Genomic DNA, 28000 nt, shown 5'->3' with positions numbered 1-28000 from the left:
TTCAAATATAAAGGTGTGTTTTAATTGCTAGATCAGCGCTGTAAGACGTTCATGGAACAAAATATGGTACACCAAATTGAAAAATCAGTAAAAAAAGATATGTACAAATACGAAACGAAGCGGGTGAGTTTTCGGTGGCGTATAAAAAAATAGGTTCCTCCCTAATTTCGACGTGCTGCCACCGTTACTATTCGTATCTACGCTTTTTGACTCGTGGCTCGTCCTGGTTCGATAACCTCGGAACTTTGAAACCGTACTTCTTTGCCTGCGTCGAAACATAATTTAAAAGCTTTTCCCCACATCTGAAGCAAACAAAAACAATATTAAGAAATAGGTCCGTAGATATCGTGTAGTCAAAATAAAGTGCGAAATTTTGATGTATTGCTCTTATGCCGCTAACAGAAACGTCATAGATACATGGTGATTTTAAAAATGTTGCTTTTTTAGACACACTTTGTAGCATGGTTATGAGTAAATTTCTTCTTTTAATACGGCTTCCAATCTAATAAACTATCGCTACTTGTCCTAGCCTCTCTAGATTAGGATGTCCAGTATTTTTTCGACGGTTTTCCTCTGGATCTTCTTCCGACTGGTATATTGTTCGATGCCATTTTTGGCAATCTGTTGTCGTTCATTCTATTTAAGTGTTTATTTCAGAATTTTCACCTTATTACTAGATTCTTGCTTATCCTAGTAAAGGCTCTCCTTGTGAGGATGTCTAGCATTCTTTCCACCTCCTCGTCGGTTTTCTTATAGATTCTGGATTGTATTACACTTGGTTCCACTGGTTCCACTGTGCGCCACATTTGTATGGTCTTTGTGGTATCTGATTTTGTCCCTACTGCATAAGTTAAAGTAGGTCTAACCGCGCTTTTATAGATCATTGATTTGCTCTCAGTGTTTAGATATTTGTTGCTATCTTGGAATTCCCTTTAGATTGTATTTAATTCAGTATAGCAATTATAAATTTTTGAAAAATAAGGAAAAAATATTTTCTTTCTTTTCTTTAATTTAAAGAAAATTACCAATGTTGCCGAAAGTCTAACATATGCATTAAAAAAATGCTGCCGAGTATGAAATTGCTTACAAGAATAATTTTTTATAGAGATGTAATGCTATTTTATGCTTTTTGCGTGTTGTGGTATAAATCCTTCGCCACTTGGCTCTTTGCATCGAATTTTTCTTTCTTTCACGGGAGGCACGAAAATCTGAAGTTTTGTCTAGTAAAAATTGATAAGGAGTTTCAGGTTCTAAAATGCTCATAGGAAATTGACGCTAAAGATTCTTCTTTCCAGGAGATATTTCTATAGATAATAGATTTTTTTCTTTATTTCTCTCCTGGGTTTACCAGGGGGATATCTGAGGTCTTATGGGGATTTTTTAATTCACTGAACCCACTCTCGACACTCGACAATACCATTTTCATTTAGGCTATTTCAAGCCATTTTCCAACGGCTGAAATACCATTCTATACATAATCAAAATGCTCTCAAAGGCAACAAATACTTAACAAAAATTTGCCTTTTTATACTCAAAAACTAAAACAATATATAGGGTAAAATAACAAAAATATGTGTTTTATACTAAAAAAAAAGCAAACAATACAGCAGATAACATATAATGTTCACAATATTTTTTCTTTGTTAGAAGGCTTATTGATGCACTACACTAATATTCGTCGGTATACAAGAGAAAGTGGCCAAGTCCAAAGTTTCTAGAATTTAATTTGTAACAGTAAAATGTTGAAAACGTAATATATTTTTACAGAAAGGATTGATCAGCCCTATTTTTATATAAATGAATTCCATAAGTTGATATTTTACAATGGTTGAAGTCGATACGTAAAAAAAAACTTACAAGAGAAAATGACTTAAGTTTTCCTGATATTATTGCTCCAAAACTCCGAATTTTGTATATGGTCAAATCAAGATAGCCATGGATCGTTCTAACGTCAACAGTTTTATTGTAGTTTGACATTTAGAATTTTAAATAAGATTATTGATTGTAAGTTGGAGTGTGTACTGTGTACTAAATCAAAAACTTTCAAAGTGTTATAAATTTGCAAAATACTTTATCAAAGCTTTTGGTAAGTAATACTGTGCTTTGTTGCTTAGTACCTACATACCTATGTACATATGTATTAAATTTTAGTTTTAAAATGAGCATGGGCAGTTCAAATAATTGTTACAACAATGCAAACGAAATTCTGAAGAAGACCTTATGGACACCTCGTATAATACAGATTTGGGTTCCGAATGCATATCTGTTAATAGTGAAACGCCAATCAATCCCATTCAAAATATCGGGTAATTCCAAAACGTAGATAGATGGAGTACTAAAGATCCTCAAGGAACAAAGCGAGACAAAAATAAATTGCTTAAAAAATTTTGTTTATCTCACATTAATACCAAAGGTAAGCAAATTCAGAAGGACAAAGACAAGCTTTCTGTTTAGAGTTAAACAAATTATCATATGATAGACAAAATGATTTTATAATTAATACCGTAAAAACATCTGCAAGTCAAAGAACACAAGTAAGAACATCTATCAGACCGAGAAAAACTGTTTGGAAGTCATACTATTTTCTAAAAAATGCATTAAAAAAGGTTTTGCATTTTTTTTATTTAAAACCCCTTTCCATAAGTCATAGACCTGTGGACTAAGCACTAGCAAATAAAGGTAAAAGTGGAATTACTCATATCAAAAAAGATCGAAGAGGTAAGAATTTCCCAGGAAATAAGACAAAACCACACATTTTAGGTGAGAAGGCACACTGAGTCATTTCCAAGTTATAGAATCGCACTATTGCCGGCGTCAGACTAAGCGCAAATATCTTGACTCTACACTATCAATTCTTAAAAACACTTATATGAAGAGGCGCAAGTAAACAATCAAAAAGAATTTGCTATAACTTACCGGCGAATCCTCTGCCCACAATATAATTTATCTTTTTTTAAGCCAAAAAAGACTGATACTTACAACGTGTAAAAGAGGCTAAAAATATCGAGAAATCTGATGAATATTACTCTCATATTAAACGCAGAGATGATGCTAATAGAGCAAAAGAACTTGATAAAGAAAGGGCGTGTAATGACGAAAGTTTTGTATCGGTTAGTTTTCATTTACAAAGCAGCGGACAAAATCGTAACCAATACATAGCTGCCCTTTTTTATTTATTGTGTAAGTTTTACCTATAGGAATTATAACACATAACTTTTTAGAAAAAGGCCATTCACACATGGAAGCAGATTCGATGCATAGTACAATAGAACGAACCAAAAGGTATATCCCTAACTTTTGCTTAAATGACTGGAAAACAATTATGACAGTAGCACGATCCAAGAGAGGAAAAACTAAAATTTCAAGTGCTTATAATGTTCACCAGCTGACGTACAATAATTTTATCAAACTTAAAGAACTCAGCAAATCAACATTAAAAAATAAGATTCGAGACGAAAGTGGTCAAAGAGTAGAATGACTGAAGATCAAACAAATCCAATATGAAAAAGGAACAACAAATGTAATATTGTTCGGGTACAATTACGATGAAAAATACAAAGTTCTAAATGTAAGAGGAAAAGTAAATGGTAGACCTAGTAGTACACTGAAAGAATCAGATTTTAAAAAGTGCTACTCAGGTCCATTGCCATTATGCAAAAACAAAAAGGATGACTTAGTTAAACTTTGCCGAACTGAAGTTATTCCCAATGAGTATCTGGTACATGACCTTACCAAGTTATAATTCCATAAAAGACAAATGCCCCGAACCTGCACAAGACGAAAGCAGTGATGATGAAGTATAATGTTAGGATTATTTTAATTCTACTTAATTTTTCTTATTAGTAATTATTACTGTTTCATAATTTGTTATAATCGTGAATTTGTTATTTAAATAGTTAATAAATGTTAGGTGAACAAATTAACGTTAATTTCCTTCGAATAGGAAAATAATAATTATAGTTATATTATGATTAACAAAACAATAAAAAAAAATTGATTATGGTAGTAGACTAACAAAAACCTACTTTCAATATGTAGTAGCACTAAAATAAACTTTCAAGAAATATTTGATTTTATATTCATGAGAAAGTGACCAAGTTCAAATTTCCCTCAAATAGAAAAATAATAATAGGTATATGACTATAAGAAAACACTACTTAAGTTATTTTGACTATTGAAATAGAATGACCGAAAGCTATTCAATATGTATTTCCAAAACTGTTAATATTGGACTTGGTCGCTTTCTCTTGTATACCGACGATATTAGCTAAGTCACTTAACAGCAACAGCAGGGATGCACTTAAATATTAGGAAAACGGAACTTTTCTCTATGCTCTTCTAACAAAAAGATAAAATTAAAGATATAAAGATTGTTAAAACGTATACTTGGTGTCCCATTAAAAAAACAATTTTGGTTTATATATCAAAATTTGTGAATTTCAGAAGAAAACTGAGTAGGTCACTTGATTTTTGATAAGTTAACACAACCTAAAAAGGGTGGGTCTGAAAATGCAACATTGTAAAATCAAACTGTATCTGAAACTCCAAGATAGTTATGAGATTTCTATTTATGCCACTTTTAATTTCCTAAAAAAGCCAAACCCTTGAATGTCGAAGCCGCAACACGTAAAACCATCCAAAATGGGATAGCCTATAGAAGATTAATAAAAAAAAGTAATTAATTTTCTTACTTGTACACTTCATCGGAACTGCTGTTGTAAGTATTGCAGTTCTCGAAAATAAGAGCGATATCCTTCATGACTTGGCTGTCCGTACTGTATTCGCCCATGTTTAGTTTATTTTTAATCGTGCCAAAATCCATCGGATTCGTAATGATGTCAAAGTAATCAGGTACCTAAAATATAAACGATGCGACTCAATAAAAAAGATGCATGACAAATACGCTTATCCAAAGTTTAAAAAATAGCAAACAAACGAAAATTTTCAAATAGCTTCGGCAAATATAAATAAAAAAAAATTTTGGACTTCAGGTTTCCAATGCAGAAAAACTTATAATTTTTTTCATTTTGTTATACTTACTATAACATACATATTTTTTTTACCATTGATGACTGTTAAAATTCTAACTATATATGAAACTTTTAAAATACAAAAAACTACAAGGATTACCATGAAACAAATATGTTGCATTTCTTGGTACCAAGATCTATTTTTCCTACTGAGTATAAAATTGAAAATAGAATAATAAATAAATCATAAATACAAAAAAATCACAGGATATAGAGAATAGGATAAGTTTAGTCCTCATTCAGCTATTGGGAATTTTTTTAAAATTTCAGGTATTTAGTTTTGAGATAATTTTTCTGGTACCGGCATAAACACACAAACCTTTTCATTCATTTGTACGCTCTCCAGTTATTTATGATTTGTTTAAAACATTTTTCTTACGCCTGAATAAATTAATAAATAAATAAAATAAAAATATTAAAGTTTAAAAAAGAGAATGACAAGAAACAGTGGCTATTATTATATGCTAGAAGAACCAGAATTTTAGTAATCCACCTAGGTCAACAGCGAAAACCTTATGCGAAAATATAGGTATGCAAAAAGATATATTAAAAAAAAGTGATCGTAAAAAACCTTCAAAGGATTAATTCGATCAAAATGTTTTAAATTACATTAAGTGTTATCTATCATTATTTAATAATAATTAGCATTTTAGAATAAATTATGCGTTTGTGGTGTCCAATTTCCCTAGAACCCTCTCCAGGGAATACCCGAATACTTAGCGATTCGAAGAATCCCAATAAAAAACTCCATTTAGTTCTCAGAACGACGCGACTACAATGTAACCCACAATATAAATAATTAAATAAATATATCTTTCATTGTATTTTTAAAATTATTTCGGTCATTTGCCTGGTCAATTAACACAAAAAAAAATTCTCCGGTCAATTCCACCATGTATAATTAATGTCATTTACCTTACCACAGACACATTTTCCTCCACTCAACTTTAAACTTGAGGAAAAACATCATAAATGCTTTGCTGAAGTCTATTCGACACTTAAAAAAAAATAATGACTCAAAATTTACACCGGAAACGCCTAGGGATGTCACGACGCATTAAAAGTCATCAGGTGGGAATTGTTGAACTAAGCTAAACTCTTTTAGTCTGTCTCAATAGAGAAGAGCCCATTCACGTCATTGTTTGATGCGCGAAATAAACTCCTATCTCCTCGCGTTATTGCGTTCTTTTTCGTGTAGATGAGACACTGGCGGCACTTATTTCAATTACGCGTATTTTATTGTTCAACGCCTGGCGCTTTTACCAGATTTAGCAATAATGTTTATTATTCTAGTACATTTTATTGGGTTTTAGTTCGTTATAACTGAAAATTTTGGATAAATGTGTATAGTTAATAATTTACATATTGTCCTTTTCAATTTGCTATATATATATATATATATATATATATATATATATATATATATATATATATATATATATATATATATATATATATATATATATATATATATATATATATATATATATATATATATAAAAATGCTATAAATTAGGTCTTCTTATTCCTTTCTCGCTGTCATCAAACCTTCCTTTGTTCCTTTATCAGATGTGGGTCCACTATGAATTTACGTTTCATCAGTGTAGACAATGTACCTTCCTCTTACCTGTCGAAACTTTATTTGTTTAAGGAATTTGACCCTTTTTAATCGAATGTTGTGTGATTCCATTAGTACTTTTCTGTTGTCATCAGTATTCCTCCATCTACAAAAAAAAATGAATACCATTTTTTATGAATAAACGTCAATCCCTCAAAAATAACTTTTTTTACATAATATGAATACTAATAAAATATTTTGTTGTCTGATTAAAACTAAAAAATAAAATAATATTATTTTATTAAAATGACCTTACCTTAACAAAGATACTGCAACCAAAACGAAAATAATAGTCTATAAAAATGAACGAAATACAAGCACCTACAAAACACAACCGCGAAACACACTATTTGATCCACGCCAATGGCTGCCGCTTTTGCGAACGACAGCTGATTTCAAATTCGTCTTCTGCGCATCTGACGTCACTCGACTCTTCTCTATTGAGACGGACTAAGTAATCGGTTATGTGTTAAAACAATACTGCATCGTGACGTCACAGTGCATTTCGAATGCGTGTAAAATTATTTTGAGTTACTGCATTTCAAAAATATTCGGCAGGAATCTTCAAAATCTACTAATAAATATTTATAAGAAATAAAAAATTAGGTGCGAGCAGCTTATTCCGCTCTAAATTTATTGAAACCAGAAATTTAATATGATTATGCACCTCATTTTTTTGAACTTTCCTAACGAACGGCCACGCATCCTTATGCTTCATGACTTCGGCGAGAAGATCTTGAAGGGCAGCATTGTTCAAAGGCAGATCTTCCCTTGCGTCTTCCCGCCGTACCCCCTTATTAGCCCTTCGACTGCTGCTTTTGTTAAATTCATCCCCGGAATCTATAAAAAAAATCGCATATTCGGCGGTAATAGAAAATAAAATATACAAGCAGAAATATATAACTTTACAAAGTCCAATCTTCATCGATTCAAGCACTAACTTTACTATGCTATATTTTAGTTAGCTCTTAGTGCATGTAATTGCTTTTAATTTTCGTGCTTCAGGCAACTCGCATCCATTATAGATGTTATTTTACTCATATATATATGTCAGTTCCTTAACCATGGGAAGTTCAAAATAAGGACCCAGGATAGGTTAACACACCAGTGGGTGGAAAGAAGATTCTGCCTTTATATAACTTGGTACTTTCCATCTTGCAAATATTACAAACCAAAAAGTAATTTGTCAAACGAATGTAGTGAAATATAACTATTACACTATTACAGTGACAATAACAAAATTAGACTTCTTAATTGTAACAAATTCCCTATATAACATAATTTAATTTAATTAGTTCATCGCATTTTTTCATATTTTTAACCATCCAATTTTTTACTTTTTAAAAAGGTGAAATTTTAAAAATAAAGAATCGTATACTCTTGGTGCAAACTATTCTTCAGAGCATTGTGAAACGGTTGTTGGTGCGAAGCTAAATTCAAAGTTAATATTCCTTCTTGTTGGATCATTTTTTATTCTTTGTGTCGTTTAGTTTTTGCCTTATAAACATTTCTTTCATATTTCCAAACAATAAAGCTGACGAATATCTGTTTCCGCAATGTTGGTCAGTGGGGTATTACTCAGGACCTGGTAAGTAAGCTACTCCACCCCACTCTAAAATCTCATATGATAGATGCGAAGGTACTAAGGAGAGATAAACCAATGTTAGTTGATTTTTTTTGTAGAAATTTCCTCAGATGCTTAATTTTAAGCAGCCATCCTAAGCAAATTTATTTCTTTTTAATATTAATGAAGATGTAGAGTTGGATTGATTGTAACTTTTTTTAAAGGCAAATTTTTGTATGTAAAAAAACTCTAATGCATGCATATTTTGATATAGTACCTAGTCACATTTTCAAATATAATCTTCAATCGACTTACTGATGGTACAAGCTATGTAAGCGAAAATAGGAAAAGAAACAACTAGGGTCGAAGGTAACCCACCTTGTCGCCAGTAGCTTTCGCTTTTCCTATGCAGAGTCTTGACGAATAAATGGATGTTACGAATGGCTTTTGCAGCGCAGCGTCTCTGACCATTGTGCGATCTAGGTAATTCCGCTGCGCTGCCATATTTATCTGCACACGAGAACAGTAATTTATTATTTTCTATGTTGCCATTGTACACACGAGGACAACATAACAAAGTAAAAGACGATGTTGATGTAGTAATTAAATTATAAATAACTCTAAAAAGGAAGGATATGGAGTGTGTTGTATAATAATAACTAAATTCGTAGTTACTCTCTATACACAAATTCAGATTTTTCAAATTAAATTTCCCTTGAAAATTGTCCAAGTTAAGTGTATGCATGTCAATATTAAGGCTCAAATTTCGATATGCAAAATTAAGCACACTTATCAACTCTCACCTTGTATCAAAATATTAATGAATTAATTAATTTCCATTTCCAAATTGATGTGTGCCCGAAAGGATTTGCCATTTCAAAAAATAATGAAAAAAAAAAGAATCCACTTGTGGACCCTACAATATAAGATCTAAACAAAGTGAATTTACCTAATTTTTTGTGGTTTCCTTGGGGTCAGTGTGCGTACGTGCTTGTGTGAAATTTTCGTTCTTGCTTTGTAGTTTGTGGATAATTGTGAGCTTTGTTCTTGTTTGAAGATTAACAAAATAGCAAGTGGAGACATAAAATTTTACAGATTTGTGAGAAATTGTAAAAAACTCACTATATCCAATGAAAAAAAAAAATTATTAAATTGTGTATTGTATCGTATAATCGGCGAGGTGCAACTCACAAAGAATAGTAAGCAGTTGTAAGTTAGTTATTTTAGGGTTAACCTATGTACGTGCAGTATTTGATACCTATAGGTCCTTTACTGTAAAAATATTTTTTTATGTAAAAGGAATTTTGGCAATAAATATTATTATTGATCGATCTAAAAAGGTCAACAAACTGTAGGTGTGAATTTCGCATATATTTTGGGTGTGGTTCAAATTTTTTCGTAACAAACAAAATTTTTCTAATAATCTCAGTCAATTTCATCCCAAATTGAAAACACGCATAGAGTTCCTAAAATCCTCACACTTTTATTTAAGTGGTTTCTACTGGGCCCGGGGACTGGCACAGAATGATCTATGTTTAAGGTTCCCCCACTATTAAATCATAAGAGGTACATTTCATTTCAGTTTTTGTGACCCATTAGTTGATTGTTCTGAGTTGCCGAGCCATCCAAATTTTTATGACACCTTCGAGGACTGTAACTATCCTCTCTATCAGTTGATGAAATTATTTAATTACTTCTGGAATGATAGTGACGTTTTCTGTCTTCGTCGCTCACAGTTTACCACATTAATTAAACAAATTTTTGTTAAAGTGAATATGGTGCTTTTACTATAGGGAATATTGTGTTGTAAATGGATGTTAATCTACGAAAGCGATAAAAGGTCACCAAAAATCCAATTTAGGTTTTAGTTTATTAAGGCAAATTTTTGAAGAGTAAGTAAGCATTTCTGAAAAATAAGGCCAGAAAACAATTGAGAATTCTTTCGTTAGGTACAATGCCAATAGAAACATCAGATATACAGGGTGATTTATAAATAATGGCCAATCTCCAAAGTGAAGGTACTAGACACCAAAATATTATGATGACTCATACAGATGTCGCAGATTTCAGAGAGGCTTTCAAAGTTTTTATTCTGCACATTTTCATTAATTCTAAAACATTTTAATAATAATAATAATAATAATAATAATTGACAGGTGTAGGTTATTTAACGTGACAATTACGAATTTGAAATTTACTCCTATATGGCGCTAGTTTCACCGTGTTATTGACGTAATTCGAATAATATCTTTTTATCTATCGAGTTATGTTGAAAACGTGATAAAAATCTGAAAGAATTTTTAATTTTTCATAGAAACGGTACTTACTTGACTTACTTGCATTGGAAAAGTTTTTTTTTAATTATAATTTCAGTGCGCAACAGATTTAGGACATACCTGTTTCTTTATAATAGCCGTTTCGATGAAGCTTGTCCCTGGTGCGGACGTCCTGCTTGGTAAGGTTACTACAGCTGGTACAAGTCCAACCATGCCTGGGAAATCTCCTTAAAGGCGGATCGACGCATTCCTTATGATAACCGATCGAACATTCGTCGCAGGTTATGATTTCACCGCCCGAACCGCACGTTTTGCAAAGGTCTATTTTAACGTCCCTGTCGATTAGATTTTTTTTGCAACACTGGCCATTTTCAGTATTAAAAGGGGGGAAAACTTACGCATCGCTTTCATCCTCACTTTTCGAGCTCTCCTCTTCGACGTTCTCTTCCTCTTCCTCCTCGTCCGCTAGAAAGATCTCTTCTTTCGGCTTCTGGGCCGGTTTATTACCCAATAATTTCGCTTTTATTTTACATTTATCACAAAACCAGTTAGTCCTCGACTGAAACAGAGATTCGAGAGAAAAGTAACTCATGTAACATATTGATATGGCCTTTAAAAATGTCAGCTACAGATTTTGGATTATTTAACTTCTCGGTAAAAACAAAATGCAAAGAGGTGGCCCAATAAAAAAAGGATAACAAAGCGGAATGGTACGGAGCGCTACGGCACTATTTAGAAATCTTCTGAATTCCTCGTCGGTTGTTCAGAGCTCAACTGCTTCAAAAGAAGCCACCAGGATGATTGGCGAAACGTCAGCAAGTTCAATTCATCAACAACCGACGCAGGAGGAATCCAGCAGATTTGTTGTAAATAGTATTACAGTAGCCTATGGAAGTTTCTTTGAAAAATGTCCAACGGTATGGAATTGAAATACGAAAAGAAAATGCGATAAAAGGTACGAAGAGCAAATAAATATTATAAAGGACTTAGAACTCATTAGAAAGATAGAAGAAAGTTGGAAGCAGCTAAAAGAAGTGATAAACTAATGTTTGAAATGCATATTGATTTAGTTTGCTCAGATGCAGTTAGGCTATTTGTTTATATTGCTAGAAAATGTGCAGACTTAACAAATATTAAGGCTATTGCTTGCATATTTAACGCGTTTGTTATTGGTAAGTTTTCATTTGGTAGTTTGGTTTTCGGTCCACAGTACAGGGTCTACAGAAATCACTTGGAAGAGGTTCAAAATAAATTACTAAAGTTTATTTAATTTAAGGTACATTTTATAATCCAGATTCGTGATTATAGCTCTGCTCGCGAATATTTTAATATTATCCCGTTAACTAATAAAATAAGGCTGACGGATATATTGTTTCTTTATAAAATTATAAATTGCGGCTGTAACGCTCCATCCAATTTGTCAAATATTCAATTCTATGTCGCTTTGGTTAAACTTTTAGTTGAAACGTATCAGGTCCCTTTTAGAACAAATTCTGCCGGAAATTATCGCGATAATTACGAATTTGAAATTTACACCTAGTTTCACCGTGTTATTGAGGTAATTCGAATCATATTTTTTTATTTGTCGAGGTATGTTGAAAATAATGAGAATTGTGAATGTGATATATACCACCGATTTTTTCTAAACACCGCAAAATACTTTTGCTATTCTTTTTTGCTTCCTTGTTGATTAAATTAAGAATAAGACACCGTTTAGGTTCGCCTGTACTGTCAGTGGCGAAGAAAATCCTATTGTTCTAGAAAGGAAAGTAAAGAAGAACTAAAGGCTGGTATAATGAGGTCGAGAAAGGAGTGGAAGATAAGAAAGGTTAAGATAACTCTTACTAACTAATCAAAATGAGAAAAATAAACAAAAGAAAAGAAATGGCAAGAGTCTGTAAAGCAAAAAAAAGACAGAATAAAAGTTAGATTAGAAAGATAGAAGAGGAATTTGAAAATATAGAAAATAGGACATATACATTTCATAGACTTATAAGCAAAATGCTATTGGAAATAAAAAAAGCAAAGTACCATGGAAAGCTCTAAAACCTAGGGAATCAAACGATGTCTTAGACAGACGATACACTATCAACGGTACATTTTAATTAATAATCATCGCAAGACCACTTAATTCTGATGGCAAGAACAAGAACGGAGTTACCTAGAGTCACGAAAAGGATAGAAACGGAAGGTGTAATAATTAATTAAAATAAAACTAAGTGGATGCTAATGGGGCAAACAAAGGACGAAGCAAAACAATTAGCAATGCGCCTTTGATAGGGTTAAAGAATTTACTTAGGAGTAAAAATACGTGAAAGAGTCTGAGAAAAGGAAGAAATCCAAAATAGAATTACTGGAGGGTAATAGAAAATATGATAAGCTGATGATGGCAACCTGTGCTTGCGAAACAAGTACACTAAGAGTCAAATTTGTGGAGTCAGGACAAAAGAAGGATGGAGAAGGAGAACTAACAAGCAATTCAGACACATATAGAGAGCGCCAAGACTAAAATGGTCAGGACAAGAGGAACATTTAGAAAAGAGGAAAATGGTACTATAAACTGTAAACCTTATTAACCGGAAAGAGAAAGCAATAAATAAAATGGAGTGGAGAAAAATAGTTGAAAGAGTATTAGAACGCAGAAAATAAATTAGAATTCAGGCCTAGATTTACAAGGGTGGTTGAGCATTACAACCTTATAAGAATACTTATATGATTTAATTTCATCACTTTCGACCTTCAACCCTAACCAATTGCCAAATAGGAATCAATATATTGTTTAATTTACTTACACGTATGGACATTTTGGACGATTTGAGACAGGCCATATGTTGTACAAGATTGCAGCCGTCGCATTTCAAAATGGAATCGGAGGCGTTTTCTCTTCGACAAATTTGACACCGTCGCTGCGTATACAATTTCGGCCACACTATGCAAGAATCAAGAGTATCGTACAGTAGGAACATTTGACTAAAACTCGTAGCGATTCGCACCGATTCCTCCCAATTGGCCAAACTGTTGTGCACGTCGGTGGCTTTGTTGTTCTTATGATCAGCGTTGCCTGTTCGATTTGTAGCGTTAGTGAATTTTAGCGCAAAAATTAACAACGTAAAATATGGTTGTTTTATAGGCATGACAGGATTTAAGAAATCCACAATCAAAATTTACATTTTCAAAAGAAAATTAGAAACAACTGTTAGAAAAGCTCTTTCTCTGGATTGAAAAGTTCCTCAGAGATCATAGTCTTCTTTGTCAATAGAATTCTGTATTGCCACTTATCTCTCATCTATCAAAAAAATTTCAATTATTATTTGTAATGATGACAGTTTAACAAAATAAAGAGAACAGAGGTAATTTAGTCTCTTACTTTGATTATAAGCGTAGGTGAAAAAAATTGTTCTTTGCTTTTTTTTTAATAAGAAAATTAAAAGAAAATTTTGTGGGGGTATTCTTCAACTTGTGTGGTTTAGGCTTGTATAATCGACCCTTCAGTAAGCACGTAGATCTCTTGTGTGTATTTCAAACTTAATTAATTAATTATTAATTAAAATTCCTAAGACAATTTGGATATTCATTCAAATGACATTCGGGCGGCTATGTTGGTATCAAGTGTTCTAAGAAAATAAAGAATAATGTTGACATTATAGTAGGTCAACGTGAATTTAACAGACAACATGAAAAAAAAAAGCTAGAATGCATTTTATCCCGTATACGAGTTTTGGGGTTGTTAACCAGAAATTATTCGAGTGTATTGCTACTCTACAGTTTTTAGCTTCCTTTGTAATGGTATTGTTATTATTTCACCATTTTTATTCTTAACTTTTAAAATACGTCTTTAGATTGTGACTAGTTTTATGAACTACTTATTGTGATTTACATGATAAATAAATATACGACAATATAAATATGTCAGTAAGTAAATTGTTCAAAGGTAAGGATCAGCGTGTTGTTTTTTTTGTAAGGGGTAGTACTGTAGTAGTAGGTATTAAAAATTACATTTAGTACATTCTCTATTACTTTTGTATATATTATACCATTTTTGTTAAAACTAGTTTGAATTTTGTCCTTGAACTGTTTTTTAAAATTTATTTATCTATATATTGTTAATACATGCTTTTTTAAACATTTTTATATTACACGCACACTTGCTGAAACATTCGATAGATTAGACAAACTTTTATTATTGTTTTTTAAATAATGGTTTGCCTTATTTAATTTACAAGAAAAAATTATAGAAGTCGTAATTGTAAACGATTAAAAGAAAAAACAATCATTTTTGGTGTTATTCTAAAATCAGATATTGCCTGACGTCCGATAAGTGGGGCGTGTGTATACATTATATACTTATTATACTCAGGAGTTAAAATTCAATAAAATAGGGAGAAATTGGAGGATAGTTAAGTATTTTATTACATTGTCCCCATTAAGTGGCAATTAAATATTAGAAAAAAAAAAAAAAAACTCCATATAATATGTTTTGCAATGTAAATTGTCGGTTTTTTATTGACAATAAAAATACTTTTTGTGTCACAATGAAAAAAATGTCAATAACAATTTCCTTTATTGTCATAATACAAAAGTATTCAATAATTTTTTTCTATTATCATAATAAAAAAAAGAATTAAACCGTGTATTGGCAGTTTTTACTTTTTTTATTATCATAATAAAACAGTTATCAACAAAAAATTTTTCTATGGTCATAAAAAAATTGAAACGTGTATTGACAAAAAAATGTCCATAACAGTTTTGTTTTGCCATATAGCACCAGTAACTACGAATGATTTTTTAGTTTATTTTTTAAATATAATTTACCTCGAAAATTATCGAATAGTTAGGATAACACAAGGTTTTTCCTTACCCAATGGTTGCTTCAAGTATTTAGCGGGAATGCAGTAAGCCAACCTCAGTAGGGCGCAGGCAAGGGAACGTATTACTTTCTTGACTTTAGACGCCGAGACGTCTGACAGATATTCCAAGCTCTCGGTTTTAACTAGGGATTCATTTTCCTCCAATTTTAAATGCTTCTCACTCGAATCGTTCTCCTGTTTATCTTTATTCATTATGGAAAAATCCAAGCGGGATTTCATAACCTCTTCTTGCCACAATACCTCGAACCTATCATAGTCTCTGTCCTTTAGACAATTCCTCCACTGCTCTCTGCCTAATATACCTACGGTTCCGGATAATTTGCATTGATTAATTTTCAGTTCCATATCTAATATATGTTCCAAAAGCAATTCTTCAAACGCATCTTCGGGTCGCGATTCCGGATCGCAATGTCCGTTCACCTCAATTCCTTCGTCAGTTTCCTTTTTCCCCCGCTCGATATCGAGTTCGGGATTCAAAATGGCCACCGGCGTTTTTTCAATTAAATTCACCAAATTACTCTCGTACCCGCAAACGTACTCTTTGAGATTACTCTCTCTGATGCCTCTCTTGTTTAAGGACTTGATAAGATCGAACAGTTGCTCTTTATCGTGTAAAAACGACCACTTCACGCGTTTCGAACCGACGTTATGTACAGGGCAGGTCGAAACGTTCGCCGTGCACATCAGCAAGCTTGCCTGGTTGTCTTCTAGCACGCTTCTAGCGCCGTTGATTTTTTTTGGAGAAGGCGTATTTTCTTTGTCGCCATTTAAACCGTGCGTTTTTTTAATGTGACTCCTAATTTGAGATCTGTTCGCGTTCACTAGCTCCGGATACTGGACGGTAACTTTGTCGAGACAGTGACCCGCAAGCTCGTCTTCCCAATTAATAAATAGTCCGGGAACCGATTCTATTCTGAGATACTGACGATACGCCCGATCTCTTCTGCAAAAGAAAACGTGTATGGATTTCGAGGTTGTAGCGAAACGACACCTTAGAAATGTTAAAATGGAGGAGGGTAACGAACCAAAAAGAATTTCAATATGTGCTGCAAGAGAATCGTTGTATGAGTATAAGAAGGTCAAATTCATTAAACACTTATATTTTTATCTTTATTATCGGACAATTGCACATACTGTTTATACGTATTTAAATTTTTAAAAAACTGTTTTGAAAGACAATAGTCAATGTTTACTATAACAATTATGAAACTTTAACATATGAAATAAATAAAATCCCTAATAATGTATATTTAATGCGAAAATTGTTTATCGAGTTACTGGCATTCCAAGGTCAAGCTTGCATCGATTTCTGGATGACTAGAAAAGAAAGTGACGCAGGGTGGATTTAAAGGGAAGTTCATGCGATGTAACCAGATTTCGTCACTTGAATCATTACAACAGAAACTAAAAGAAAATGGTCAATTTACTGGTCGTGAACAATTGCTCCGATTTTTGCACAAAATCGGATTGAGATTTAAAAATATTCACAATCATAGTTGCATTAAAGAGACCCAACGATTGATGGTATGGAGACAAAAATATTTAACTCAAATTCATCAATTTCGCGAAATATATATTATAATACATATTAATGTATATGTAACACAAACAAGTACATTAAACGTAAAAAAGCAGCCGGGCCAGACAATATCTTGATACCCATTCCAAAAAAATCTGGAGCTAGAAGATGCGACGAGTTTCGTTTAATTAGTCTAATGAGTCAAACTTTGAAATTGTTCTGAGAACCGAATTTGACAAAAATGTGAACAAGACATAAGTGAACAACAAATGGGATTTTGTGATGGACTAGGGACTAGAGAAGCCTTGTTTGCACTCTACGTACTTCCGCAGAAGTGTAGAGACCAGAGGAAGGAAGTGTATATGTGTTTCATAGATTACACAAAAGCCTTTGACTGAGTCAAACAAAAGAAATTACTGAGCATTCTTAGTAGTAGTAGTAGTAATAGAGACGTAATTTTAAATTTTTTCAAAAGCTGTGGCGTCAAGTGGCGTCAGTAAGACTAGAAGAAATAACAATGATACCCATAAAACCTGGAGTTAGAGAAGAGTGTTTGCTGAGTCCTATGCTTTTTAATACGTACACAGAGTTGATATTTCAAAGTGCACTCGAGGGAGCAAAGGACGGCATAAAGGTAAATGTAATGATTGCTGGCAGCTGTCAAGGCCTACAAAGGCTGTTAGATACGATATCCACCGTAAGCGACTGGATGGGCATTAAGATAAATACAAAAAAGGCAAAGGTTATGGAAATAAATCGTAATCCAAAAAAACGCACGAACATAACTGCAGATGAAACACCAAGGGCAAGAATCTCAAAGTTGCAAGAACAAATTTCCTTATGATGCAGAACCTCTGCAACAACAGTCTAAGCAGTCACACAAGACATAATTTTACTTAACTTAACTTTTTTACGGTGTTGAGTCATAAGCATTAAAGGTAAGCACAATGAATAAGCTGGAAAAGTTTGAGTTTGAGAATGTTAAGGATACCATGGACTGACTATGTTTCAAATTTGGAAGTTCTAGTGAACAAGGAATGTGAGCTTCTCGATAAAATAAAGAAAAGCAAAACAGCGTATCTTGGTCCTCTTATGAGACATAATAAAAACAATTTCCTTCAACATATAATGGAAGGTAAGATCGACAATGGTCTTGGCTAGAGAACACAAGTGCAAAATAAAGCACGAAATAGAGAAGAATTAATTTTTCAAAGAAACTCCCACAGGCTACTGTAATGCTTTTTACAAAAGTTATGGATTCCTCCTGCGTCGGTTTTGCTTAGTCGAAATTGCTGACGTTTCGCCAATCATCCTGTTAGCTTTTTCAGTTCTTCAGTTTCAGTCAAGCTCTGAAGAAGCCAACAGGATGATTGGCGAAACGTCAGCAATTTTCGACTAAGCAAAAACCCACTTTAAGAAGAGGCGGTTGTAGGTCAATAAATATATATTTAAGTTAATAGAAAAATACATCTATGGATGTATGGTAACAATTGTCAAGTATCAGGAAATGTTGAAGAGAATGGTGTATTCATTTTATGGAAGGGACAACCCAATCATGAATCATGAGGACTAAATACAAGGAGGGAAATTTAAGAGTCGCTTCATTACACCATTTGAACAGTTTTACATCAGGAAAGATGAACAATCAATATAATTTGATTCTGCTACACCAATGTAACAAAAGCTTTGGTGGGATCATTGGGGTCGGACATATTACCGAGTAGTTTGCCACGCTGCTCTAGGGCTCTGAATTCAGAAGCTAGGTCTACAATGCTACAGGTTTTCAAGTATTTTGCATCGCACATTTTTTGTGGAAACAATAATTGACATTATGCATGCGAGCTGTTTTGTATCATAGTTTGTTTTATTTTTGTTGGATTATTTTAGTTTAGTTACTTAAGTTAGTTAATAAGGTAGTATAAAGTCTGGCATCATTATAATTCATACCATATTAGTTTCTTAAAACGTAGGTGCAACAAAATAATAAATTTAAGTAGAACTTCGATACAGTTCTTATAGCAGATAGTGCTAAGGGATTGTAGAGTTTCATAGACCGTGTAGTGGAGGAGTGTGATATGTATGGTATGAGGCTCAACTGTAGCAAGACCAAAATTCTTGTAGTTAGTAAAAACGATGAGGCATAATACCACCAGTTTAGGGCCAATAATGAAATATTGAAAACAACAGATAAAATAACGTACTTGGGCTGCAGCCTGAACAAGGAATGGAATCATACACGGGAGATCAAATGCCGTATAGAAAAAGGCACAACCATTTTTAACCCCCTCAGAAAAGTCCTATGTAACCTGCACCTGAGTATTACTATAACAACACGGGTCCTAAGATGTTATGTATTCTCCACTCTTCTATACGGCATGGAAGCCTGGACGTCGACAGACGATACATCTATGCGCTTGGACGCCTTTGAAATGTGGTACTATCGGCGCATGCTCATGATAGTATACTCCTACCATGTCACAAACAAAACCGTGATTTAGAGAATGCAAAAGCAATTTGAAGTCAACGTGAAAGTGAGGAAAATGGCGTACCGCAAAATAGATGGCCGAAGAGGTCAGGGGTGACGACGAACATCGTGGCTGAAAAATATCAGACAGGGAATGACGACTGTACATTTATTCAAGGCGGCTGACAACAAGATTGCCAATATCCATAGAGGATAGTCACTAAAAAAAGAAGTTCTTCGACATCAACATCAAACTGAGGCAAAAATCAAAAATAAATGTTGTGCGCATTTTCACATACCCCAATAGAGGGCGCCAATCGCTGGACGCGATCAGCAACTGTCTTATTTTGTTAGCCGCCTTCGCCTGCTTGATCTCGTTGTCCTCTTGCAACTTCAGCAGGGCCTCGTCCAACGCCACCTTATCGCCCTTCAGTTGGTTCCTCAGGTCCTTCTTATCAGTGATGTATTTATGGACCCTTTTCGATTCCAGTGCTTTTTTCGTTTTCAGCAGGAACTTGCTTTTTTTGGCTTTCTCGATCTTCTCGTCGAGTGTTTCTCTCAGATCAGTGTACGTCAGCAGTTGATTCGTCAGACATGAAAGGATTTTCACCTTGTCGCCGATGGGAAATTGCACCACGTTTCGAACAGCTAAATTTTTTAAAATATGGCCTTCGTTTATCATTAGGTGAAGGGCGGGGTCGTCTTCGCTCGCATAACCGCCTCGCAAAGCGGACCGCCACCTGGTGCCCGAGTAGTGTAACCGGGCGCCGGAAGTTAAAAGGTGTAAGCGGAGCACCTCTGACAACGTCAGATTGTGAACGGGCAGTTTATTTGAAGAAACCCCGTAGCATTTCTTTTGGTTTTTCGCAGCCAGGGTCGCGACAAGCGCAGCTTCTCGCAAATCTTTTGGACTCACGGGTAAGTTTTCTTCGTCTGAAAATAAAGTGAAATAAACCCAGTACGAAATACGAGGAAAAATGGACTTTACCGAATTTAATGAAATATTAGTATACTTTTTCCAAAATATATCATCTTGGCTTTTGACGAAAATTACCAAAATAACCTGTCGATGGCAATAAAAAACTTTTAAGATGTGTGAAAAATATAAAGATTAAATATTTTATTGTTTATGTACGTCGTCTAAAATCACATTAATACTAACAGAAAATATGGTGACGCTGAATATATACTTAAAATATATCAATAATAATCTAAGTAAGTAGGTTTCTATTCAAATTCTAATACTGTTTCACTCACCTTTAAGATTAATTGATCTCTGTGTTTATTTTGTATGCAAATGGAAAGAATCTTCAATTGATAAAATGTGCTGTAGTGCATTTTTCCAGCACTCAACAGATATATTAATTATATTTTTAATTCAATTATGTTACATAATGTTACGATAAATAACAACAAAAGTATAAATTTTTACACTCAAAACAAAATGACTATTTGATGTAAGAGACTTTTTACAAAAGTGGCACAATTTAGTATGTACATACTACATACATAGTGTGTACATAGTGTCAATAAAGAATGTTGTGGAAATGGATCTCGGCATGAAAGATTCCACCGCTTAAACATTATATTCCGTAAAATGCGTATCTACATCCCAGACTTTTTGAAGCATGTGAAAGGATTTGCATGTTTACCAAGTGTTAAAAATTGCAAAAATAATATGGCTACAATGGGAATGCAGAAACCTTTATTTAATAATTCTTTGCTTCTGCATTGGAGGAAATAATCCTCAGCTCACCTATACAATACAGAGGTTTGTGCTGGGAAAGAACAGAAAGATTTAAGAATTATCATTGTAGAAGAATTTAAGTGGGATACTCATATCCATGATATTGTTAAAAAAAACTATATCTATAAAACTATAAAAAAAACACTAAAATACCTGCCAGAATGAAAATCAGTAGGGTTGTTTCATTAAATAATTCTACAATATCTTTTATTGAGGATGTTGGCGTTTTTTGTAGTAGGCAGGTTTCTTTAAAGATTCTTGTTTAATAAATCCTATATTTATTAAACATGTATACAGATTTTTTACAAATTTAGTGATACACTCGCAAGTAGTTTTTGCGAAATATACATTAAATCGAGTTATTACTGGTATCAACCGACACGCGGATGACATTTACATGACTGGCCCATGTATTCTCTCTTACCTACGAATAAATTGTTGCTGAGTTTACACAGTAACAACAGTCCGTCAAAAGCCAAGACATGAGAACACTGAGACACACTTTACTAGATAATTTTTTAAATGTACAATGTATATAAGTTCTATGTCTAGTTTCTTAGAGAGCAGTAACTTTGTCTGCAATATTTGTCTTTACCATTTTTTAGCTTTCGGCTTTTCGGCAGAATTAATAGATTATATGACAGAGTATAACAAAAATGAACTTAATTGTTTCTGAGAAAATATAGGAAAATCAAAAGTCTTGTTTTTTTGGCGCACCTCATACTAAACATAAAATGATTTGGCAACAACTTTTAACATTAAAACGTAAGAGTAAGAACAAAATGATATAGTATGGTATGCTTGTTTTTTCAATGCTTAAATAGTATCTGAGAAAAATTCAAAAAATTATACTTTATTGAGTTCATCATTTTTATTAATAAGTAGGTTTTTTTCTTTTATAAAAAGGTTTTTTACAAACTTTGAAGTGAATATCTCAAAAGGAGATAAAAACTTAATATAAATACAACATTCAAAAAATAAGAATCACAATAGTCCCTTATGGTCAGAGATAAGTGTGCCCAGCTTTATACAAATAATTTTTCAAGCTTTTAAGTAATTAAGCAAAAATTGATTGCAGTAGAAATTTTTATCTCCAACATTAAGCTAAGCTAGATACAAAAAAAAACACGGAAGGAACAAAAAACTTTAAATTTCCATTGCTCAATATACAAAAATATTTTGTATTTCAGCTATAAATGTCAATTAGATTGCCAATAGAATCAATAATTCTATTTTGATAAAAGTTCTTATGACAACTATCAAAGGTGCCAAGTTTTGCCAAAATCAGCTAAAAGGTTTTTGAGTAATTAATAAAGTACCCATTTTTTCTATAATCTTTGATACCCTGTAAGAAGGAAACGAAACACCGTGTATAATATGCTTGTAGTAGTTGATAATCAGTATTCTTTTTGTCAATTCATCAGGACGCAAGATTCTACCTTTGATATTTTCGACCGGCGTGCTATAATTACTGTTTTCCACTTCTTGCAAATTGAAAATGGCAGTCAGCAACATGAGAACCGCGTCTGCGAACGGCCCAGCTATCTCCACTTTACACAAAGCCCGCTCCATGACGTCCAACGTGAAGCCTTGGGGAAAAAAATCTTCGACAGAGAGAAACGAAGAGAACGTATGAAGGAATTCCATTATGGAAAGGACGTCGCCGAAATACAAGTCAGGAATTTTCATGTTGACCGGCGCTCCCACCGGCAATTTCTAAAATAAAAAATAATAAAAATAAAATATTTTTTATGAAAAATGAATTAAATTTGAAAATTCAGTGAAACTTAAAAAAGTGACAGAACCCAAAGAGAAAATTCGAGAGCAACTAACTAATCTTAATCAAATTGGTGCTGCACGAGCCGCAATCCTAAGCATGAATGAATGCATTCCCGAAAATGGAGACATATAAAAAACAAATTGAAAAATTCCAACTTTTAAAATATCATACAGAATATTTTAATTTGAAAAAATGTATTCACTTTTGCAGCAAAATAACATGATCTGCTCCTGGTTGTGACACTGGCTTTTATAATTTTTATAATTGAAGATCAACCTGAACCAGAAATTGATGTAAAATATAAGCCTCCTAAATAAATAAATAATGAAAGTATTTGTTTACGATATTGTTCTAGTGGTTTTGTCTTTTTTCAATTTAGTTTTTTTCAGGAATTCAATACTCAGTGTGTTATATTATTTTTCAAATAGAATGCGCAAAAAAATGAGAAAGTCAAATATTTCCACAATCACTCTATATACGTATCAAAGATGTTATATATATATGTCAATTTTTATTATTTATATACAGGGAGTACCATAAATCTTGTTGGTATATATTTTTTGAAAATATTATTAGTTACCGCATTTTCCATTTTCCTGGTTTTTCTTAATAAGCTAATTTTTGAATAACAAGTCACATAACTTTAAATACTTCCTAAACCATGCAAAATTCAAATAGGTCGGTCTGCTGAAAGTTAGACGACTACTTGTGATACTATTGATATATAACCAAAATTTATTTAAAATGCGTAACCAAACAAAGCATTAATATTAAACCAGCGGATCAAAAACTTACGACTTGATCTTCCAACTCCAGATCTTCCTTGCGGGCCATCCACATTTTGACTTGCTGCTCCAACACGTTCGATTGGTATTTCTTCTCCTCCCTTATCGCCGCCTTTTGTTCGTCGTTCATTTGCTTCTTGATTTTGAACTCCTCCTCCCTTTTTTTCATCTGCTCCAGCAAATTACCCCTTTTCACGTTATTGTCTTTCTCGCCGTCCCCCTTCATCGTCAGACCGTTCCTCTTCAGATACTTTGTCAGGGTCTCCTGCTTTTGTTTTTTTTTTAAGCCGTTGGTTGTTTTCTCCAATTTCTTCGAAGTCTGAAAGTTGGGCAACGGACCATCAAACACATGCTCCCACCTAACACTTTTTAGGGAGAATTGTTCGAGGATATCTTGCTTTAACGTAAATATACCCTGTTCATCTTGTTGGATGCACTGCTTCAAAAATAGCTTGCATTTCTCCCTGGTGAAATATTGTTTTTTTCTTCTTAATTCGCCGCTGTTTACTATCATAATTTCACTTATGTCTTTGTCTTCTGAATCTAGATGTTCGATTTCGTATTTGTATGACGAAGCTGAGGGTACAAAATGGCGTTCTGGGCTGGAACTAAAAACGCTATGAGAATAAAGAGCAGCTAAAAAATAAAAAATATATATTGTAGGACTATGGGACCAACGTGCAAAGCACCAAGTGTAAAACTGTACCAAGCATTTTTTGCTTACTCAGAGAATTCACTTATTTGTTTAACTAACCGACCCAAGATCCACTAAGAAGTTGTAACTACCTTAACATTAACTTTAAATCTAACAACTATCGCATGCAATGTGCTTAAAAAGTTACTCCATCAGAAATAGATATTGAAAATTGTTAAATTAAAATAATTCAATTAAAATGGTAACATTCTTTTGGATTATAAATATGTCTATTTTACTTTGGTATTAATTATAAGTACCTCTCTCTCCTAATTGATAATAAAATTACTTTTGAAACACATGTAAATTATATTTGTAGAAAATATAGCTGTGGGTATGATGAAAAGGATCAACTATATAATTTCAAGAAATCTAATGAGAACTACATATTTTTCACATATGCATAGTCATTTACAATACCTCACAGCTGCCTGATATCCTACCGCAAATAAATGGCAATTTAAGTGCTACAAAACAATAAAAAATATGTATATGTGACCCTTTTGACAATGAACAGGGGGCTGATATATAGAAATGAAATATGTCTATATACGTGGAGTTATTATTCAAATTATTTGTTAACACAAAAACATTGACTTGCCTTCTGTCTACTTTAAAAAGAGAAATATCTATATTTTTTGAAGGTCTGCAATAACTTGCCAATAAACATGAGGGAAAGTAGCTTAAAATGAATTAATATTTTGTTAAAAAATATTTATTAAAGAAAGAACAAGAAAAGGAAACAAGATTCCTATAAAAAAAAACTAACTTTTATGTCTTTATGTCTGAGTCTGCATTTGCTTAATTTTTCTTTTTTTTTCTTTGTGTGATAATTTTTTTGTGATTCTCTTTTTCTTACTATGTCATATTATAATATATTATAATAAAAGTGTAGGATAGGCCTACAATAAAAATTGTTATAATCATTCTTCATTAATTAAACATCTCTCTTAAAAAAAAAAACATGTAACCATTGTCATGACTGGGGATTTCAACTGGTAACTAGGTCTAGGTTTGCTTTTGATGATAAGAATCCTAAACCCTTTTTATTTGGGAATTAAGTACACCAACCTGTGCTTTGTGTGGACGCTTAATCTAGCATCAAGAAAATAATTGCCGTGTTACACAAAGCAGCTACAGGGCGATAATTTGTTAGGTCAGTTTTTAGACACTACAATTATATTTAAAAATGTAGTAAGTGGCTTTGCCAGATAATCTTTACAATAATAATAATAATAATAATAATAATAATAACAATAATAATAATTAATAAATAGGGAGGAAAAGTCATAGTGGCCTAAAGATTTCTTATTTTTTTAACTTTGATATTACAGTAATAACATCATTTTCAAGAATCAGTAAAAGTTGTATCCACTTGATACAACATTAAAAAATAATTAACCCAAAAGAAAACTTATACTCCATGCTCATTTTTAACATCAGCAACTCCATTCTCCTGTCTAGTCATATTATTCAAATAATCATGCAATTATGTTGTAGAATTTTTTATAAAACTAATTCACTTAGTTTACCCATTTTTGAAGTCTGGTTTAACTTCAACTCCTTTTGGACATACGACAGAAAGAATTTGACAATCTTTCCATTTATTCGACCCAAAGGTGGTTTCAACATTTTCTCCTACAAAATGTCTGTCCTTTGCGTACAAATACACGTCTTCTGCCATATCACCAAAACTAGTCCTCTTCGTGAGAGAAGCCAAATAAAGTATAGGCAACTTAAGCTCATTTGGAAACTCTTTAAGGCTCTGTTTGGCGTGTTCTTCACTTTCCATGGCTTCCTGGTAGGTCAAATGTGATTTCCCGGTCAAGGAACATGTCCACACCATTGAGTTGCAAAGGAACATCCTTTCAGAAAAATCCCTGAAAATTGATGATAAATATAACTACATAACCAAATATAAAACAAAAATAGTGCTGCGAGCTTTTCGTTACTATGCCATGACGTAATTGATTCCCCTAAACTTTTACGTGCCGCTAAAGCAGCAAAAATGTAACATTTTTAAAAATCTACTCACTGATAATCTCTAAATATTTCATTGGTAATTTCGCAATAAAACACCTCTTCGTCATCTCTAAGATACTCAGGCAAAGCTTGCCTTTCAAACACTTGCTTCCTCAGCAAAGGCATATTAAGTTCTGATGGAAAAAATATTTGGAGGGAAAACCAGAAACGTATTGTCAACACTTTACATATCCGTAACGCTCGGCAAATCGACGCAAGTTCCGCAATGCTCGCCGCTCTCAACTACAAAATTATGTGGCAACCACTGACTTTTCGAAAATTTGCTTTTTCCAAGGAAAATTTGTCGGCTTCCAACGCTCACGTCTATTAAAAAGGCAACTGTCAAAATCAATTTGCTCAAGGTGATTAAAGCCGGGGCCACATCGACCGTGTTGCTTCGAACGGGAACAAAGCTCGGCGAAATCGAACAGCTCCTGTTGGAAAAAGTTCGAGATTACGCTAGCACCAAATTTTTAGCCTCCTGGAGGCGATTTCTCGAATGTCAAACAACGCCTGTTGCATGCGAGAGGTTTCTGTTGATACCATCTTGACCACTGACCGCTGTTTCTGTGTCACACTGACATATCTTGCATGCGACATGCCTTGTTCGAGGTTCGAGAAAACTCCCCTTAAATATTAAAAATTAGAGCGACAAATGAAACCCGTCGCCGCGTTACGATTATCATAACGTTGACGTGTGGCCGCAGCCTTAAACATTCCGAGGATAGTTTGATGCGCATTCGCGAACGTCAATGTCCGGCAGGTGATCAAATCGGGCGCATGACTAAACGGAATGGGCGTTTAAATCGGAATCCAGCGGTTTCCAAAAGTTCCGAGCCGGTACCTCAATATGTACCTCAAGAATACATTCTAGGTATTCGCTGACGCCACGCACTGGTACGGCTATAATTGAGGTCGAAATTAAAAAAAAACATAGGTGGCCTATAACACTGTCAGAATTATTCCACAGAAATATGATTAGCGCTTTTTGCATTAAATATCATTGCATTTGACAAGCAACATTATTTTTTCTGCACGAAACTTAATCCATCAATCCAACAAAGTATCGATGAGAACCTTCGAGGTAAGTGCATTTAACATTCTTGTAAGACTTCGGATTTATTACTTATTACTGGCAAAACAAATATATTTTTTTAAATAATAAAAATAGCTGTGTATGAAAAACGATCCAAGTTCAATACAACATTTTTGAACTACAAAAATTATTACTGGGACCTCGCTCATTTGTTGTTTTGACGAATTAAACTGTTAAAATGGTAGTGAGAGAGTGAACTTTATCGAACTTCGGTTACTGGTAAATTAGGAACAGTTTATTTTTAAAAGCGAATATAAGACTTTGAGACAATGTTCAATCAAAATAGGCTCATATTATATAAGATACCTTTAGAATAAAACAAAAACAAACCACAATACCTATAGCACGTTCTAAAAAAACATTCAGGTGTCTAACGAAACGAGATTTCTCTAGGATTATCAATTGATGAATTTTTGTCATGGACTTATCGTATTGATAATTACCTAGACCCCTAGAGGTTTTCAAAAGTCAGACAATTGATTATTACGAAGAAAAGCTCATACTATATGCGCATAAAATTTTTCAATAAACTGCCGC

At 33.2% G+C, this 28000-nt stretch overlaps 1 protein-coding gene across 2 annotated transcripts; it reads right to left on the bottom strand.

Annotated features, from left to right (window-relative positions):
- Positions 1-26738, bottom strand: LOC132708389 (bromodomain adjacent to zinc finger domain protein 1A). 2 transcript variants are annotated; one of them, XM_060680697.1, is made up of 13 exons: positions 26381-26738; positions 25878-26225; positions 23662-24259; positions 22526-22802; positions 19639-20272; positions 15347-16299; positions 13281-13549; positions 10887-11047; positions 10609-10823; positions 8591-8722; positions 7316-7488; positions 4692-4855; positions 1-302 (listed from the first exon to the last, which is right to left on the bottom strand). In XM_060680697.1, exons 1-13 carry the CDS (start codon positions 26491-26493, stop codon positions 188-190), a joined length of 4152 nt encoding a protein of 1383 aa, XP_060536680.1. In that variant the 5' UTR covers positions 26494-26738; the 3' UTR covers positions 1-187. The 2 variants fall into 2 exon arrangements, with proteins under 2 accessions (XP_060536680.1, XP_060536681.1); XM_060680698.1 differs by lacking the exon at positions 8591-8722 and having other exon boundaries at positions 26381-26737.
- Positions 26739-28000: the final 1262 nt, after the last annotated feature.

Source organism: Cylas formicarius, unplaced genomic scaffold (genome assembly GCF_029955315.1).
Source record: "Cylas formicarius isolate icCylForm1 unplaced genomic scaffold, icCylForm1.1 PGA_scaffold_10__41_contigs__length_53128322, whole genome shotgun sequence".
NCBI classification, from domain to species: domain Eukaryota; kingdom Metazoa; phylum Arthropoda; class Insecta; order Coleoptera; family Brentidae; genus Cylas; species Cylas formicarius.
The sequence above is the reverse complement of the archived record's forward strand: the minus strand, read 5'-3'. Positions and strand labels throughout refer to the sequence as shown.